Source organism: Emys orbicularis, chromosome 1 (assembly GCF_028017835.1).
Source record: "Emys orbicularis isolate rEmyOrb1 chromosome 1, rEmyOrb1.hap1, whole genome shotgun sequence".
NCBI classification, from domain to species: Eukaryota; Metazoa; Chordata; order Testudines; family Emydidae; genus Emys; species Emys orbicularis.
Window position 1 is genome coordinate 132,087,003 of NC_088683.1, and position 19,979 is coordinate 132,106,981.

General features: G+C 44.4%; 1 protein-coding gene across 3 annotated transcripts in view; it reads left to right on the plus strand.

Moving 5' to 3' along the window:
• ARHGAP8 (Rho GTPase activating protein 8) overlaps positions 1-19,979 on the plus strand; it is a 349,789-nt gene that overhangs the window by 96,659 nt on the left and 233,151 nt on the right. For 2 of the 3 annotated variants that reach the window (XM_065403254.1, XM_065403246.1), the window contains 2 exons: positions 6-144; positions 3,160-4,563. The exons of the other annotated variant lie outside the window; for it this stretch is intronic. In XM_065403254.1, coding sequence (XP_065259326.1) covers positions 6-144; positions 3,160-3,710 — 690 coding nt within the window. In that variant the 3' untranslated portion in view covers positions 3,711-4,563. Of the gene's footprint in view, positions 1-5; positions 145-3,159; positions 4,564-19,979 lie in introns of those variants that run through there. 3 annotated transcript variants of the gene reach the window in all.

The following is a 19,979-nucleotide window of genomic DNA, read 5'->3' on the forward strand; positions in this document are numbered from 1 at the left end:
TTTAGGGGGTTCACGAATCTAAAGGAGTGACTGAAGACTATTTGAAACTGGAATCCCTGATACAGAAGGTGGTTTCCCCATACTTGGGCACATATGGTCTGTATTCCAGTGATGGACCCTTCACACACTCTTCTTGTATTTTGGGTAAGAATAACAGGGGCTTTTAAAATGTCATTGATTTGACATAGTGCAGATGGTGAGCTAGAAAGCTTTGTAAATACATCACACTGATGCCCATAAAACAGGTGATGGTCGATGCCAGAAAAACAGGGACATATCGTTTCCTTTATGGTGTGCTGGGGGCATACAAAATTACAGCTAAGCCTGACCAAGCCTCCTCCAGCTTTTGAAACTCTGAAATAAAATTTGTAATAAAAGAAGTTTTATGTTCTATGGCTTGTGTTATGCAGGAGGTCAGACTAAATTATCATAATGGGCCCTTCTGACCTTAAAATCTATGAATAAGTTTACATCTCTCTCTATACCACTTTCAATGAGAAGAATTGAACTCAGGGTGCTTTATGGACAATGTGAGGTAGAAGGAGAGAGGATGTGCAGATACAAGAAGTGCATGCAACAATCACTGTGCCTAAATGTAGCCATTTCTGGAATGGAGCGTTGTGCCTTTTTATCAATACCCAGCAACTTCATACAACTGTTTAGGACAGAAAATGATGGTGAAGGATGATCAAAAGCACTCAGTGTCTTCCATAGAAGATTCCAGCTAATGTCAGTAGAGGTGGAGTTAGGCCAATACTGAACGCTATTCCATTTGAGTAGTTTATACTGTTGAAACCATAGGGAAATACACAGGCACTGCAAGTCAGAATGGAAAAGTAGTAATTGTATCCATAGTTTTAAAAACAAGTAATTTGCTACCCAGTTTGGATATACTTTAAATTGTGCATTTTCTGGGCAATTGATTTACTCCATTTTCTCGTATGAAATTGTCAATAGGGTAGTTCATGATTTTCACATGAAGCTGAATTGAAAGTGGATTGTGTTGCAACAGGCATTTAAAGAAACAGATCAATTTTATGTGAGTCAGTCTAGGCTGGTTATCTTCAGAAAACGATGATTCAAAAGAACCATTTTGTATTCATCACTACTATTAAAGGGACATGAAACAGTGTGATTATTGGGGCTGCTTATTACACCAAGCCCCTAGGGTGCCAGTAGCATGCCCCGTGATCTTGACTTGTAGGTGCTTCAGCAGTTAGGCCTCATTGGTACTAGTTCTGGTGGGGCCCCAAAACCACTCAGTCACATGGCTACAGTCCAGGGTATTTTTCTGAGCCTGGCAGAAAAGGGAAAGGTGGCAGATATCCTAGGTACAGAGCCTTAAATGGTTCAAAGTGAGCAATGATCGCATCTCTCCTTGGGGCCCTTTTGCACAGGCTACCTCCCCAGCCACTGCTGTTTCAGCTTCCCTGCAGCACCTCACTAGCCATGCAGCTGCCACTTCCAGTCAGAACTGGACCACTTCCTTATCTGACCTGGAGGAAGGGGATGTGCAAGGGGGAGAGGGCTGAGGGGAGCTGTAGTCTCTTGCTGAGCGGATCCATCATAGTGGCCCAAATTTGACATCTTTTGAACACCAGCTTTTACAAAACGCAAGAGCAATAGAAATATTCCCACAAAAATTAATAAAATTCCAATGAAAGAGTTTTTAAAATAAACAAACATTCCACTACTCTATTTGAAACCCAAACATTGAAGCACTAAGGCCTTATCTACACTGGGGATATGTCAGTGGTGTTGGATTGTAGTGATGCTCCGGGATGAGTCGTCTGCAGGAACTGAACCCAGGTTCAATGGATTTAAAAGCATAAGTTTCTACTGCCTTTGAGCTAATAGACCTGGACCTGGTCTCTGTACTAAATTAGAACAGCCGTAAGCCTTTATTTATGCCTAGCTGCCAAAAGCCCCATGGGGACATTCTGGTAGGTGGGGAATCGCTAGAGCATAGTTTCACACTCTGCCCCAGCCATAGCCCTATACACTGAGATGGTGTAGCGACAGGAGCAGCAGGGCAATCGTTTGAAGACCAGATGCAGTAGCTGTATGATTGTTCCCACTCAAAGCATCCTGAGTAGTAGCCAGGATCTGGCCCGTAACTAGGAGAACAGTGGAACCTCTGGAAGGATGCTTAATAATTATTTCAATCTTGTATGAATGTTTCATGAAAACGGCACAGTTCCAAAAGGTTCTTAGGTAATGCCAGTAATATACAATTACTGCCACCTAGTGGTCATTGTATGAAAATGGAGCTGTGGATTAACTGAATTCTAGCAACTAGCTGTAAAAATCTAGAATACTGTGAAACCGAGTTCAGATTTCTTATCCCAATCATGAGATAGGTTCTGATATTATTTTGGGTCACACAGCACCTTGGCAGTACATGTAATCTCAAATTAATTTTTTAAACCAAGATTTTTCAAAGTGATTACACATTTGAGGTGCCTTAAAGGGACTTGATTTTCAGAGGACAGGTGGCTGGTGCATAACTGCTCTGGATGGATTTTATATCATTAAATAGCTTAATTATAGTTAGCAACACCATCTTCTCAATGCACATTTTTGCTCATCCTGGAGGAGTTCGTTTGGTGAAAGAACAAGCTCAATTAAACCAAAAGAGAGCTCAACCGCAACAGACACAGGATAAAAAGCTGGGTCTCAGATTCTCACAGTAAACTTTGACTCCAATCCTCTCTTCTTCCTACATGTGGGGAACTTCCAGTCACATCCATAGCCATGCACGTCTAAGAGCAGAATTTCACTCCTGGTTTGTCATTAAATAAAAGCACCGTCACAAACTCTTGCAATTTTATCACAAGTCGCACAATATTTGGCATTCTTCTTAAACCCCTAGTGCTTGGAATCATGTGAATATTAGAGAATCTCAGCTTTATTTTTTTAAGTAAGTTTCTAGCCCTCATGTTTGTGGAATAAAGCTTGAAGATATGATCCTTAAAGGCTCAAAAACCAGAAGGTAAATAAAAAGAACCCAACACTGATTCTTTTAAAAAGCTTATGATTTCTATGCCAATCTTATGTTTTATGCCAATCTTATGACTTCTTATTTTTGAATGCTTAGGGTTGGCGCTATAAAAGACAGAGACTTCAGAAATTTTAATCGAGATTTGTGTCTGTTTACAGAGAAGCGGTTCTTCAGACGTTCCAAATCAGGTGACATCCTTGCCAAGAACCCTGTGGTGAGATCGAAAAGCTACAATAACCCACTGCTGACCCCGGTAGCTGAGTATGAAACAGAAGGTATTGCAGCCAATGGAACTGGCATCCGAAGGCACTCCGTTTCTGAAATGACCTCATGCATGGAGCTACAAGGGTACTCCAATCTCACAACCATCATGGACAATGGTTCCAAAAGCTCTGTGACAACCACAAAGAACTCACTCTCAGGAGAACAAGAAAGGCCCAGTCCCAGTTCAGTGGAATGTTCCAGCAAACTCAATGCAGTTGAGCAACAGCAAGGACTCTTTCACAACATGGGTGATCAAAACAGGGCTTTTGAGCTGGCCAGGGACCCTGCCTTGATTCCAGTCCCTTCTTCCAGCCCCGAGAATATAGTGGACCAGATTTTGGAGTCCATTGACTCTGATTCTGAAGGAATTTTCATAGATTTTGGCCGAGGTTGTTCAAATTCATCAGCGTACAACGTGGATGTGAGCAGACAGAGCATCGTGTGACGGACAGGAGACAAATCCTTGGTTTTATTATTATATACAAGTAACTGGTATGTTCGGCAACACAGCAGGGAATAGATATACATACAGAGCCAAAACCTCAGCAGGTGTAAATCATCAGTATTAAAAATCAGTGGAGCTATAGTGATTTACACCCCCTGGAGATATGGCGCCTCTTTTTTTTTTTTTAAACCACCAACCTATTTTCTTCCCATCATTCTGCAGTAAGATTTCTTACTGTCTTTGTAAGATTGTGGCTTGTTTGTGTTTGTTTGATTTTCTGAATGGAAAAGAGTCTAATAGAAAGCTGTGAGTGCAGCTGGATATGTGCATTTACTAATATAGTCCATTGTATGGCTGCGTTCACCTTTATTTTTAGTTGTCTTGAAAGATTCCTGTAAAAGTGCAGGTTGCTCTTCGAACAACACAATCTTGGCTGGAAAAAAAACCTTTTTTTTTTTTAAAAAAGAACAAACCAACAATGATGTGGTCATAAATGTAGCAGAATACCATGATTTATGGTGACACTTTTTTCCCCCTTTTCTTGGTATATCTTGTATGCACTCCTCTAACCGCAATGAGTTAGGATTATTAAGGAAAAAAGTAAAATAAACAATGTGTTACATAATGTGATGCAGTGCCTGGCATCTAATGTTTTGTTTCACAGCCAATACAGCGTCTAGGTGAGAGAGATGTCCTAAAACTGGCTTTTAGGACTGTGTTAATTTGCTTTTAATGTGACACTTCCAAGAATTTTGTGCACTGTAAACTCCTGGACAACTCTCCATTCTATGGTGAGGTCCCAGCAGAACACAAGTTACTTGTTTCCTGTGTAAATAAAGTTATGGGCTTTCAATGGAAATCTTAATTATTTATCAGGGACCTTAAAGGAATACTATGCAGCAGGTATTGTAATTAGGCATTGACATGTAAAGGATTAGCGTATGAACCAGCAGGCCCTTCTGAGTATGCATAGTCCCTTCTCGTACCAGTAGTCCCATGGAGTAAGTGGAGTTAATCTGTTGAGATGTGTAAAAATGATTTCAGGATCAAGCCCCCAGAACGTTGCAAAGGAATTTGGCCACTTGACATCCAATAACATTAATGTGCACTGTGCAGTTACATGCCAGTGCCACCTAGGGTTTTGACCTGATGGTTTTAAAGTAAATGTGGAGCCCATTACAGTTGTCACATTACAATTATCTGTCCTGGAGGAGTGAAGTCCTATAATTAACCATAGAACATGGTCAATATCCAAGCAGCATTTGTGATAGTTTCCCTCACTACTTCATCATCATGCCTTAGTTCTGGCTCAGGAGACCCCTGCACAGTTGCTTAGTCTCTTACTACTATGGATGGTCTGTCAAGGCTGAGGTATATTTGTAGGGAGGTGCTCCAGAACCTTGCACTGCCACTGCCCACCCTGCTTTTTCTATAGGTAAAAAGGACTTTTCACTCGCACTAAATTTATTTAAAAGGGGAAAAAAGCATTTTTCCCTAGACACAGCTGTTACTAGCTGTCATAGGGTGGGATGTCTCTTTAAGGTGGTTTAGCCCTAACCGTAACCAATGAGCTGCCTCCCAAGTGATGGGCCTGAGACCAGGTGGTAGCCTGCAGGTCACCTGGCCTTTAGATGAAAGGCCAGCAAGCCACTGAGTTGAAAGTGAGACCTGCAGGGAGTAGGTAAGTTCTTGGAGGAAATGCTGCCTCAGTGGAAGGAACCTGGTTTGATTTATGTTGAACTGTTTTTGATATGAAGAAATAAAACTCAACCCTGAAGCGAGAAAAGATTGAAATCCTGCTGTTCTTGGGAGTGTCATTTGATGTACTGGCTGGTGAGTTAGCCCCACTAATGTACAGCAGCAAAACTTGGTCTGTGGGTCTATTATTACTGTGGGTGATGCATGACAAGGAAAGACCCCAACTTAAGTCTAAACTCCCATTGCTAGCAGGGCTGACAGTTAAATATTTATTTTTACTTATAAACTGTGTACATTTGCTATGGGAAAACACTGACGTACAATAAACATGGAACCCCATAATAGTGTTTTGGTAGAAACACTTCTCAGTAGAGAATCATGCTTTACATTTGTTCAGTGCTGGTCAAAATACACAGCTTTTTCCAAGCATAGGGTTACTCAGATGCTCAAATGCAGAACTGGGATATGACAATGACCGAGCTAGTTACATATGATAACTGGGCTCTGTATCTCTCTAAAGTTAGAGTTCCCCTGGAGTTTCACTACCCCGGAAGCGGGACTTAAGTACCACTGGAATAATGTGCTTGAGTTCAGCAGGGCCAAAGTGGGGCAGTGGTGCAGCTCTGCAGGGTGAGTACCTTTTGCTGAATGATACAGCAAGTGGCATGGACTTGCGAGTTCACGCCTGTCTCTGCCTCATGTGAAGATGAGCACTCTATGTGAGGAGGAGGGGGAACGTTGTGTTTTGGGATCAGTACTGAACCAGCCTGCACTTGGAGCTCCACAAGGTGAGCAAGAACCTATGTTCTAATGTACAGCCAGCCCAAATGCTTTGTAAATTGACTGACCTTGAGATCATTGTAGCTTAACTATGACCTTTTTTTCGCTTTCCTTCCCACTGAGAGACCCATTTCAGAGAGAAAGCAGGGAGTGTATCTAGTATCTTATTGGAGGGGGAAGAAGGGAAATCAGAGAGTTGTTCAAAAGAAAAGCTGAGCTGAATCTTGAAAAGAGTGAGGGCAGGTGACACAGAAAGCAGCAGAGGCCAACTAAGTGCTACCTTGTTAAAGGATATTTACAAGGAAATGGTTTCTAACTTTGTAAATGCTACTACAGCACAGTGTTTCTAGCACTGCATACTCTCTTAGGTCATAAATAGTGTTCTGACACACACTCTCAACTCACCAGCAAAATATAGTCTCCCCCCCCCCCTTGCTTTTTATGTTCTGAACGTTGCGTCTCATACACCCTCTTCTCTATACACTGACTCCTGCCCAAAAAGAAGCACAAAAGTCTCAGAGGAGGAATGGTCCCATGTACCCAAGTGGAGCTAAGATACAAAATAGTACAGGTGGGGCTATGTGAAGCCACTGATACACAATTAAAAGTCCTATTAATGTTGGCTAACATGCAGAAGAATGTTAGGGTGTGGAACCCCATGCATGCAAAAAGAAGTGGTGGAATAGCTTGAGAACGAAAGCTGGGCGGTGTGGTAATGTTAGGTAGTGCCCTCTAGTGCAATCAGAATTGGTTGAATAATGTTCAGTCTAAAATCAGGGGGGTTTTACCCAATAATAACCTGAGAACTATATTCATTATTTAACCAGCTCTTGGCAACTGGTAGGGCTTTAGAGTAAGCACTTTCACTAACACAAGGGCACTCATTGGAGAGGCCTAAAAATACACTTGGAAATGCACCAGCTGTGCACCTTTACACAGTGGGACAAACAGATATCAAGGGATGGTCTGGATGCCTGCAGGAGGCACAATTTACCTTGGCACCAGCTACCCACCAACTTAAACTAGAAATCGCCAACCAAACTGGCAGAGCTTTAGAAACCTCTCTCACCAGGAGAGGCAGGAGATGATCTTCCATGTTATCCCTCCTGGATCCCACGGCTTCATCAGGGATTGCTGTCTACATGAAGGGTTAGGAGAGCTAGTGGTGAGGGGAAGGTTCTCACTGCACAGCTCTCCAGAGCAAACATGGAGCTAGCCCTCTGCTGAAGAACCCCTCACCCTTCTCAGGCACCAGGGAAGGGAAGGGGCTCTAGGTGAGTTCTAGTAGAAATCCAACAAGGATCTGTCAAGTGTTATATGCATGTCCTTACCCGGGGCGTCTCTCTCATTTGCTTTTGTGTCAGCCAGGGAAACATTGTTGGGAGCCAGATCACTACAGGGAACAAAAGGTGCTAACACACCAAGGGGAGTCAGTGCCATAGGTGATGGAGTCCACAATGGTATGTATTCACAAACAAATCATGTGAAGGATCATGTCAGTTAGTCATGGCAAACCCTAGTTTTAAACATGAGTAGTCAGGGGAGGCACGTTTGTATAATTTTTGGTGGTGCCCAGAATGGGTCCAAGTTTCCCGCCCCCCCCCCCCCCCACACACACACACACCTGCCTTGTAAACCGATATAGATATTTTAAAATAATGTAAAAATAGACCAGAAACAGTACGCGTTTAACGGTTTCCCTATATTGCACAATGTGGAGGTGTGGGGGAGATGAGGGCTCTGGCTGGGGGTGCAGGCTCTGGGGTGGGGCTGGGGATGAGGGGTTTGGGAGTTCCAGCTCAGATGCTAACAAAGAGGATTTCTCATGGCTACAGCCCTCTTTGTTCTGTTCCACCCCCTTTAGTAGCTTTGGCACAAGGCAGGAATCCTTTGGGTACGTCTATACTTACTTCCTGGTCCGGATGTAAGCGATCTTCTGGGATCGATTTATCGTGTCTTGTCTAGACGCGATAAATCGATCCCGGAAGTGCTCGCCGTCGACACCGGTACTCCAGCTCAGCGAGAGGAGTACGCGGCATCGACGGGGGAGCCTGCCTGCAGCGTCTGGACCCGCGGTAAGTTCGGACTAAGGTACTTCGAATTCAGCTACGTTCTTAACGTAGCTGAATTTGTGTACCTTAGTCCGAAGTGGGGGGTTAGTGTGGACCAGGCCTTAGTCTCTCTCTCGGTTCACACCCCTCCTTCTAAAAGGAAAAGCACCAGGTTAAAGATGGATTACAGTTCAGGTGACATGATCACATGTCCTGTGAGACTTCATTACCTACCTGCTGGCACACATGTACATGAAGTCTTACAAGTAAACAGAGCCATTTCCAACCAATTGTCCTGGTTAATGGGAGACATCAAGATTCCAAACCACCATTAATGTCCCGCACTTTGCATAATTACAATAGGACCTCAGAGGTATATTTCATATTCCTAGTTTCAGATACAAGAATGATACATTCATATAAATAGGATGACCACACTCAGTAGGGGGAGGGATAGCTCAGTGGTTTGAGCACTGGCCTGCTAAATCCAGGCTTGTGAGTTCAATCCTTGAGGACATCACTTAGGGATTTGGGGCAAAAAATCAGTACTTGGTCCCACTAGTGAAGGCAGGGGGCTGGACTCAATGACCTTTCAAGGTCCCTTCCGGTTCTAGGAGATAGGATATTTCCATTAATTTAAGATTATAAGCTTTGTAATGATACCTTACAAGAGACCTTTTGCATAAAGCATATTCCAGTTACATCATATCCACACTTATAAACATATTTTTATAAAAATATGGAGTGCAACGTCACAGCCTCCTCCACTGCTGCAGCCTGCTGCCCCTCATCATAGCCTCATGGGGAATGGGGCTGCCCCTTGCCCAGCGTGGGGCAGAAGTGGTGGCTGCAAGTTGGGGGGGCCAATCACGTGGTCGGACCCTCACCCAAGCCCCAACAGCTTCTCGAGTAAGGTCCAGACTCTGTCTCCCAGAAGCCCCCTTGGCGTTGCCTCCCGATGGGTGCCGAGGGAGGGGATGGCTGCCAATCATGTGTGCACCTCCTCCCCTCCTCCCTCCGCAGGTGCAGCAGCCGCCTCAGCCTGCTGCCAGCGCCCCTCTTGTGTTGTAGGCAGCAGCGGCTGGCAGCGAGGGAGTGCAGCATGGAGCGGCAGGCAGCTGCCTGCTTGAGGCACCCGCCCGCTTGAGGCAGGGATGTTCTGGGGCCTGGGGGAGGCGCACGGGTGTGGGAAGTGGGGCCTGGGGTAGAGATCTGGCTCTGAACACTGGTGGAGCCGGGCCCCCGGGCCCTGAATATTCCTGGAGCCTGGGCACCACGGACCCATACAACTCACCGCCCCTGTGATTAGTTGACATAATGCTGAATAAGGGTTGCCTTGATCTACACACTGGTTATCAGAGAGATAAGGTGGGTGAGGTAATATTTTTTATTGGACCAACTTCTGTTGGTGAGAGAGACACACTTGTGTCTGAAGAAGAGCGCTGTGTAAGCTTGAAAGCTTGTCTCTCTCAGCAACAGGAGTTGGTCCAATAAAAGATATTTCCTCACTCACCTTGTGTCTAATATCCTGGGACCGACAGAGTTACACCAACACTGCATATATGCCGGTTAGTCAGTCATGATCATTACCACCATGTCAACTAACTCAGCTCCTCAAAGTTGTTTTTAAGCATGCAAGATTCCTTAACAGAGACAAGCCCATAGAGCTGTAGTAGTGAGAGTAGTGTTAAAGAGGCGATGTCAGGTACCCTTTCTCACACATATTGTGTCACTGGTTCTGAAATGTCTCATATTAGGTCCCAGCCTGAGTTGATACTTTTTTTCTTTTGATTTTCATAAAAATCTTTTAACCCTTATTTTTAATTAACAAAGGAAGAAAAAATCCTATTTTCCCAATAAAAGATGTGTTTTAAGGCATTTTTCATACTTTAATGGTGGAAAACAAAACAATGTGTAATTTAATACATAGTAATTATGAATGTGAACTAAAAATTGTACAAGGCTTATATTTATCATATTTTAATTGAAGAATACGATCGCTAATCACCCTGAACCAATGGTTAACTATATCAGGAGAAATTGCATTACCTAAAACTGGATTGGCTTGGTCAACACATACTGCTTAATATACTGCTTATTATTACCCTGAGCAGTTCCACTGAGGGGGTTCTGCAGGGAATTGTGCTATCTGAGGCTAGCAGAGTCAGTTAGCAACCAGCCAGTTAGAGTAAGGTGGTGTGAGTTGTGCCTCTCTGTTTTAGAGAGCAGTCTGGTTTTTCTTTCTGGTTTGGGGTTCCTGTGTGTTCTGAATTCTAAGAAATAAAGTAGTTTTACATTGCACCTTTCTAGGAAGAGTATTTTTTGCTATTTATCTAATTTCTCTGTTTGTAAGCTGTAGAACATAACACACTTCTTCCCTTGGGAGACTATTCCACACCCTAATACAGGAGAAATCACAGTAGTGCCTACTGGATAAATGAGAACAGAGTCCCACCATGCTAGGCATTGGACAAACATAGCATAAGAAACAGTCCCTGTCCCAAAGAGTTTACAATCTAAATAGATTGCAATGGCAGAACATGTCAAGTTAATTCCATTTTTGTTTTTCACTGAAGTCCTTTCAATGGGATTCTGTTAGGAGGGGATAAGCAGGACGCACAGACAAAAGAAAGGAGAAAGGATTGGAGCAAATCAGCAAAGGGGAGAGAATGTTCAGAGTGAAAACTGCAGAAAGCAGCCTGATGATGTAATCAGTGTCCATAATTCTGTGCTTGTGCTGCTTTCTACAGCTGCTGGACCAGCTGCAGTCTCTGGCTGACACTTCCATGCAGTTTCTTTTCCAAAGGCCACACAGCTGGGAGAAGGGGCAGGCCATGTGGCTTTTACTACCCACAGTGTGGGTGGTCTCCTCTGCACACTTCTGGGCCTGCTTGTGGGGAGGGACAGCCCCTGCTAGACCCCATTTTACACTCCCTGCTCTCCAAGAGTATGTGGTTACCAGTGTGGTCATTTCTCCAGGTTTTCCCAGGACTGTCCCTTTTTTGAGATAGCTGTCCCAGATTAAATGTTTCGGAAGTCCCAGTTTTTTCCTCCTCAGAGGTGGCAACCCTAGTAACTACTATTGTGTTGGCTTCAGTCCCTGGTTTGCTGATCCCTGCAGTTTCTTTCCCAAAGCCTATGGGACTAAACCAGGGAGTCACCCCCATGGAAGTGACTGAAATTGGGGTTATCCAGTATGTAAGTGAATTGGGGCCTTGAAAAAGTCAGTGGCCATGCTCCCATTACCTCCAGTAGTGCAGAATAAGGTTCATAGTGCACAGTAATGTTACACACCAGAGAGTAAAGAACTGAAACCACAGGGGGAGGTTTAGGAAGGCATATTGTAATAATCTGAGCTGGCACATCATCAGGCCTCTGCATTTCACATAAATGTACTTTCATAAATGTGCTAAGGGCCATAAAATGGTCATTCCTGAATCAGAACTGGGGTCCACAATTGCTCAATACCTCAGTTTACATCTTTTCCAAGAAAGAGCACCAGTGCAGAACCCATTTGCCGCAAGCTGCAGGACTGGTGGGATACTGATTTAGAAAATTTCCTGTTACAGAGTCACCCCACCACTCTCTCCAGAAGAATGAAACCATCCCGAGATGAATGTTAGCACCATATCAGGGTCAGTGATGACTCAGAGGGAAGAGTGCACCTAGCGAGTCACCCACCCCACCCCCTGCAATACCTAGATACTTTTTAGATGCTTCCATGCACATCCAAATAAAGCCCAATGTTGTTTAGATTGTGAGATCTAATGGGAAACACAGCAAAAAGTACAGTACTATGTATGTACTGCAGCGATCATACTTGGGAGCCTGGAACACACAAGGATGAATATTTCATCATTTGTCCACCTCGGAGAAGATATACACCTGGGATCTCAGAGCTGTGGGATTTGGGGAGATAAATCACACAGAGCATTATTAGAGAGACCATGCTTTGAAAATAATAAGTCCTGTGAGGCGTTCAGCAGTTACATGGTGCCCGTCAGTATGAACTCCCTGGTGTTTAGTTTTGCCAGATAGGCTGCAGTGCGAGCAGTGAAAGTTTCTTTTTGGAAAATAATGTAACTGTCTGCACATTAGGGATGATCTTAGGTCCCTGCTGGACTCATTTTAATTTATCTATTTTAAAAATGTACCAATCTGAGATTGTAAGGTCCTGTGGGGCATGTAGAAGATTACTAAAAACTGCATTATTCCTTGATCAGTGTGGGGAAAAAATGAGCTCCACTTTTCTCCCCTTCCCCTTGCCATACACATACAATGAACTGTATACATGCCACAGTTTCCATATCATGCTTTTTCCTGTGAAAATAGAAGGATCTTACCACATGACCTGAAGTTAAGAGATTGGGTCTATAGGAACAGCAGGGAAGCCAATTCCATATATTGGGTCCTCTGCTGGGAATGCCCTTTCATAGTGCTCTGTACTGCCATGTCAATGAGCCATGTACAATTCTTGGTTCTAATGTCCAGCTACTGGTATGAACGAGGGCTGCTGTAATGTTCATGAACCAAGGCCCCATTGATTAAATACTGCTGTGCAGAACATATGGATTTAATTTCCACTCTAATTAGCTATTCCCATTTGGCTGTTAGGTAATGGACATTGTAGCAAGCAGTCCTTGTGTTGTTGAAGTTAGTATTCTGTAATGATATGCAATCACTTGAGTTCAATTCCCCATCTCTATGTCCTGTTCCTTATGTAGCGAAGGTACATGTGCCCCCAGCCCAAATCTAAAAGCCACCCCAGTAGATCACCAAGGCTCTGGTCATATTTGAAGCGAAGTTTCTTCCATCCTTCTCAACTAGACATAGTTGAGATTCAGTTTAACCAACTGAATGGAATGAGGCCTGGTTTCAAGAGACATAGTTATGCTCATGTTTGCTCTTCATTCCTCCTCCAGACCATATAAAGAATAGGGCCAATGAGAAAATGGAAACAATACATTTTTGAAAATGTTTGTTTCAATTTTTTGTTAAGATTTTGTAAGAGGATTGAGTCAGCTAGATGTGCTGCTTGTGAAGACATCATTATTTTATATGAATTTCCGTTGTTTGTAAAAATTATTCCTTAAAGAATTTCAAACCTCTTTGAACTGTTCGTGGTAACTCATTTGGAATATGTTCTTTGAGCTTCCTATCTGGTCCCCTCAATTACATATTATTGCTTCTGTTACCTGATTGGCTGACTTAGCATGTGTAAAATGACTTCACTTCCATTTCAATGAATTTTGTTTAATTCACTCATGCCAAATCTACAAATGAGAAGAGCTGGCCCAGGAGCTCACTGGAACATTAATGTTGTTTTCAGTAAGTCTTGGAACACAGGAAAAGTTCTAGAAGACTGGCCCTTGTCATCATTTTGTGTGGTGCTAGGTGTATTTAGAGCACACCTACCAGATGAGGCCCCACAGGCAAGGTAGGCAAGGAAATGTCTATCCCAAGCTGGTTTGTGGATTGCACTGGGGCTTAGGCATGAGACAGGCACGTAGGTGCCTAAACTGGGGAAGGAAATCCAGAGAAGAGCAGCAAAAATTATTAAAGGTCTAGAAAACATGACTTAGGAGGGAAGATTGAAAAAAATGGGTTTGTGTAGTCTGGAAAAGAGACGACTGAGGGGGGACATGATAAAAATTTTCAAGTACATAAAAGGTTGTTACAAGGAGTAGGGAGAAAAATTGTTCTTCTTAACCTCTGAGGATAGCACAAGAAGCAATGGGCTTAAATTGCAGCAAGGGTGGTTTAGATTGGACATTAAGAAAAATTTCCTAACTGTCAGTGTGGTTAAGCACTGGAATAAATTTCCTAGGGAGGTTGTGGAATCTCCGTCACTGGAGATTTTAAAGAGCAAGTAAGACAAACACCTGTCAGGGATGGTCTAGATAATCTGGCCATAAGTCCAGGGGACTGGACTAGAAGACCTCGCAAGGTCCCTTCCAGTCCTACAATTCTATGATTCTATGCCCAGAGGCAGGAATTTAGGCACATAAGGGACTTTTATGGTGACAATTAAATCACTTCTAGAGTTAGGCAGCCACTGAACTGGTGTTCTGAGGGTCTCAGTGGGGCCTAAATTTTGGACTTGGGCACCTAGCTCCCATTTTTGGTGCCAAGTCCTTTTGTGGAGCTGAGCCACGGTTAACACATTCTCTTTTTTATTTTTGCAAACCCTGTTTCAGTTATATAATCAATCTCTCTCTCTCTCTCTCTCTCTCCAAATACTGGAATTGTGTTCCTAAACACAGAAACAAACAAGGAAGGTCATTCAAAAAGAAACTGAGGGCATGGAGGAGCTAAGTACAAAAAAGCAGAAAAAAGGGCTACTGGGCTTATAACTGACCCAGCATTTGAATGTAAATTGACCAAACGTTGCAAATTATAGGTGGTGCTGGTAGCACAGCCTGTTATTAAAGTTATTTGATACTTGCCATTATAAAACCTTGTTGTCAGTTGCCCATAACTTTGCCAAAATTTAACCATTTGGTCTGAAATTCTCCATTCTTGTTGTCTGTCTCAGGCTGATTTTAACTTCCTATAGCCCCTCAGATTTTCTTATCTTCTGCAGACTGACTCCCTGATAATGCCCAACACTGTTTTTATCATTTCTCTTTATTTCAATGATGGAGCCCTGCACAGTATCATTGGAGAGCCACAAGTCCCAGCAGTACCTCTGCGATGATGTGAAGAGATGATGAAATATTAATAACCACTGCTCTTCCAGTCTCCACAATATGGGTTTCATTCTGTGAGTGTTAGTTCTGATGTATTCCTGTGAGTGTCAAGAAAATGAAACCCAAAAGTTTGGACTAGGACTTCCCTTTCACTGGGCTGAAAACTGCATTTTGTGCGGTTCAGACAAAAGCTTCCCTTAGTTTGTTGTTTTGTAGCATTGAATCATCTAAGAACATTTCAGCTGCTCCCTTTGGTATTATCACTCATTAGTTCTAGACTTTGAGATGCCACAGGGACCATGTCCCAAAGGTCTCAGAAATGTGTTTATATGCTCAGCACATGATGTAAACCTTATGGGGGGGGGGGGTTGTGTGTGACTCCCTGGCATTCAGAAGAATTATTCTGCATCATCCCTTCACTTCTATTATTGGGTTTTCACTAAAGGCAATATCAACGAGATGTTTCCCTTCTCATAGACTCATAGACTTTAAGGTCAGAAGGGACCATTATGATCATCTAGTCTGACCTCCCGCATGATGCAGGCCACAAAAGCTGACCCACCCACTCTTGGAATAATTCTCTCCCTTGACTCAGCTGTTGAAGTCCCCAAATCATGATTTAAAGACTTCAAGTCGCAGAGAATCCTCCAGCCAGCGACCCCTGCCCCATGCTGCGGAGGAAGGCGAAAAACCTCCAGGGCCTCTGCCAATCTACCCTGGAGGAAAATTCCTTCCCAACCCCAAATATGGCGATCAGCTGAACCCCGAGCATGCGAGCAAGATTCTCCAGCCAGACCCTCGGGAAAAAAGTTCTCTGTAGTAACTTTTAATATCCCATGAAGAACTTTATTATCTGCACAGTTTAGGAAGCTGGGGACAGCCAGAAAATCTTGAATTCAAACACATATTTTCCAGCATCCATAAAACTATGAAAGAGATACTGGCAACTTCCTTGGCAGTTCCTGAGTCAATGTTCATGCTTTCCTAGCCAAATGTCTGATCCCGCCTTCACTGCACAATCAAAAGTGTCATTGACGGCTGCGGGAGTTTGGGCTTTTCCAGAGCTGAAGGATCTTTCCTTATATCCTTTCAGTCTTGTCAATATCAAGAAAGACATCTTCTCTCTAGCTTACTTTAGCTGTTTCTTCTTCATTTGGTCTGAACTAGGGTGTGTTATTACTGCTGTAGATTTGACTACTTATGCTTAAAAGCATTGTTTCCTGTACCTGTATTCTATAAAGATGAGGAATTATCCTTCTGAAATCTCAGAAACTACTGTGTGACAATAGGATAAATGTTGACTTCTAATGTTAACCAGTTAACTACTGAGTCGGAGCAGTATTTCAATTTCCTTTCTGATGTAATTACTTAGTTTGTAATTTGTAAAGAAGAGGGACTAGACTTTAGGTACTTCCCCACCAACACCTTTAAAATAGAATTAGAAGGGACCCAATAACTCTGGTAGCCTTACTGTTGTGTCCTGCAAGCAGCCTCTTTCAAAGACAATGGCACATTTCCAAAGCAGTTACATCATAGTTAATGTCATATGTACCAATGAAGTTAATACACTTATTCCAGACTTTCACAAATTTAACTGAGAGGGGAATTGGGCTCTATATTTCTCAAGGACATATCATGATTTGAGGATGCATACCTAGAGCACAATCTCTGAATTGATTGTGAGGTCTAGTGTTCAAACAATGAGAGACATTCCCCAGTACATTAATTGATTGTGTGATCATAAGGTCGCGCACTTGTGTAAAACAAGAATTTTTTACACCAAGCAACCAAAATCTGACAAATCCCTCCCCACCATTATCAACTATCCAAGCTGTGCCATGTCATAGATTCTCCCCTCCCCCTTAAAATGCCTAAAATGACTCCAGCTAAGCATTGAATCCTTTACCATCATGGCCACCCACCCTGACTCCTTAAGAAAAGTGGAAATTCCTTGAAGCACGGATGGTTTTCTTATACTGCGGGATGGTGTATTGCACATTTTAAGGAAATCAGTGTATTGAATATGTAAGTCAGTCTCTAATTCCCCATGGGGATAACCCAAATCCCTATTTCAATTTACATTTTTATTTTACCATGTACGATGCGGTCAGGTTATCATTTCCCAGAAGGAAGCACTGAAGAAATTAGCTAGCAGTTATGAATGTTTGAAAATCAAGTTTGTAGCATGTGCAGTTTGTTATCGGCATTCCTATCACTTGAAGTGTGGAGTTGGGGAAGAAATAGGACAAACCATGCTATTGTATTTGCAAAACCAAAATCTGGTCACAAACATTCTGCTATCCAACAAAAAACCAAAAGCATGCAGTTTTTTTCACAATCTCCAAATGATACTGTTCTGTGAGGCTCCTGCATTTTCAAATCAAGATCCTTAGCCCATAGAAATCAATGCAGGTGCACTAAAACTTCTCAGCCTGCTGTGAGTAGTATTGCCAAGCTCAAGTGATCAAAAATCATGAGTCAAACACAAATCATAAGATTAGATCAAATATCAGGAGATTTAAAAAAAAAAAGAAGATTATATTGTGTTTTTTCAGTCTGTCTTTTGATTGGTGAACTCCTCCTGCCCATCTCCAGTGCATGTGTGTGTGTGTGTGTTTGTGCACGCGTGTGTGTGTGTAAGACAATTTGTGTTGCCACTCTTCCAAATTTATTGGGTAAGGTAATTTTAACCTTGGGTCCAGGGACTTTCACCCTCACATCTGCCCATCCTCTGCCCAGCAATTAATCTTGTTGCCTAGCCCCCACATCAGTTCAGTCCCCCAATTCTATCAGCCCCATCCCCCTCAGTTCAGTCCCATCACCTAGGTACAGCCTTACCAACCTTACCTCTGCGCCTCCTGGGCTCTTCAACCCTCTCTCCCAGGCCTGAGAGGGGCTTCAGCAAGGCCCCTCTCCCGCTTACTGGCTTGCGGGGGGGAGGTTCCAGGGGCTCTTCACCCCCCATCCACCCTTTCCCAGGCCAGGGGCTGCAGGGGGAGGAGCAGAGATGCTGTCCTGTGCATGTTTCTCACCAGAGGGCAGTAGGAGGAGCAGAGCCACCCTAAGCTGCTTTCCTGCTGCTCCCAGATCTCCTCTGTTTACTAGGTCCCTGCCCTCTCCCCAAGAGTATCCATATTATTTCCCAGGTTCCCATGAGTTTGTTCCAACTCCCCAAGGTTCCATTCTCCTCAAGTTACCCCCTACCCCATCTCGCCCCCATACATAGCTCCTTCCATCACAAGGATTTCCCCTTCCCAATGTCCATCATGAACATGGACCTTCTTCTATATTTCGCCCTTCTCTATTCCCTGTCTCCCAAAGCTGAACCTTGCACCAGCCTCCACAAGGATCTTTTCCCCTGTCCCCACCACAAGCTCAACCCAATAAGGTACTCCTTCATCAGCATCAAGGATCAACCCTCCACAGATCTTCCTTCCCTTTCTTCTTGTCCCATCTCCCATGGCTTCTTCCCTAACCCTACCTAGGTTTCAATCCCCTCCCCTCCCCCATTCCTCTCTCTAGAGGGAGAAGTTGCTGTTGGGTGCGAGGCCAGTGGCTGTAGTTCATCTCCAAGTAGGGTGACCAGGTGTCTGGTTTTTGACTGGAACACCCGGTCACAAAGGCACCCTGGTGGCTCCAGTCAGCACTGCTGTCCGGGCTGTTGACTGTCCAGTTGGCGGTGCCATGCAGTGGGGCTGGCAGGTTTCCAGTTAGCTTCTGCACTGCTCAGCTCCTGGGAAGCAGCCGGCATGTCCCCCCCAGCTCCTACGCGTAGGGGAAGCCAGGGGGCTCCGCATGCTGCCCCCGCCACAAGTGCCGCCCCTGCAGCTCACATTGGCCGGGAACCATGGCCAATGGGAGCTGCAGATGGGGCAGCATGCAGAGCTCCCTGGCCGCACCTCTGTGTAGGAGCCAGAAGGGGGACATGCCGCTGCTTCCGGGAGCTGCTTGAGGTAAGCACTGCCCAGAGCCTGCACCTCTGACCCCCTTCCGCTCTCCATCCCCCTGTCACAGACTGGAGCACCCTCCTGCACCCCAAACCCCTCATCCCCAATGCCACCCCAGAGCCCTCACCCCCAGCTGGAGCCCTCATGCCCTCCCGTGCCCCAACCTCCTTCCCCAGCCCTGATCCCCCTCCCACCCTCTGACCCCTCAGTCCCAGCCTGGAGCATCCTCCTGGACCCCAAGCCCCTCATCTCCAGCCCCACCCGATAGCCCGCACCCCTAGTCAGAGCCCTCACCCCCCCACACCCAACCTCCTCACATCCCACACCCCTGCCCTACCCCTGATCCCCCTCCCTCCCTCCAAACCCCTCAGTCCCAGCCAGGAGCACCCTCCTACACCCCAAGCCCCTCATCCCCAGGCCCACCCAGAGTCTGCACCCCCAGCCAGAGCCCTCACACAACCCCACACCCCAACCCCCTTCCCCAAGCTCCCTCCTCCACTCCAAATCCCTCATTGCCAGCCCCACATCAGAGCCCGCATCCCAGCCAGAGCCTTATCCCCAGCTATGGGTGGATGTATTTGATTGCTTTACCATTTAACAACTCTCTTCTTGTTCTTTCTTTTTTCTTTATAATAAACCTTTATTTTAAACACTAAAGGATTGGCTGGCAGCATGATATTTTGTGTAAGATCCAAAGTAATATTGACCTGGTAACGTGGCTGGCCCTGTGGGGTCAGAAGAACATTTTGTATATGTGAGCAGAGTTTTTGAATTACTTCTCACTGTACTGGACCTAGGTGCTGATTGGGAACCAGAGACTAGAATGCAGTAAAGGAGACTGTGTGATTTCTTTTTTCATCTTCTTGATAACCAATATGGGGGATCAGGAGCACAGTTTGTGACTGGTTGGTAAATCTAATTTCAGTGTTAATCACCAGTTTTGGGAGAATCTGCTCTCCTTTTTGCAGCCTGCCCTGACCATGGCATTTTCAGTGAAGGCTGCCCCAGGCACACCGGGTCACATTCTCACTAGCTATTATCTATCATTTCACATGATTTAATAAACAGGTCACCTGGCAAGTGTACTTATCTATATTTCAGTGA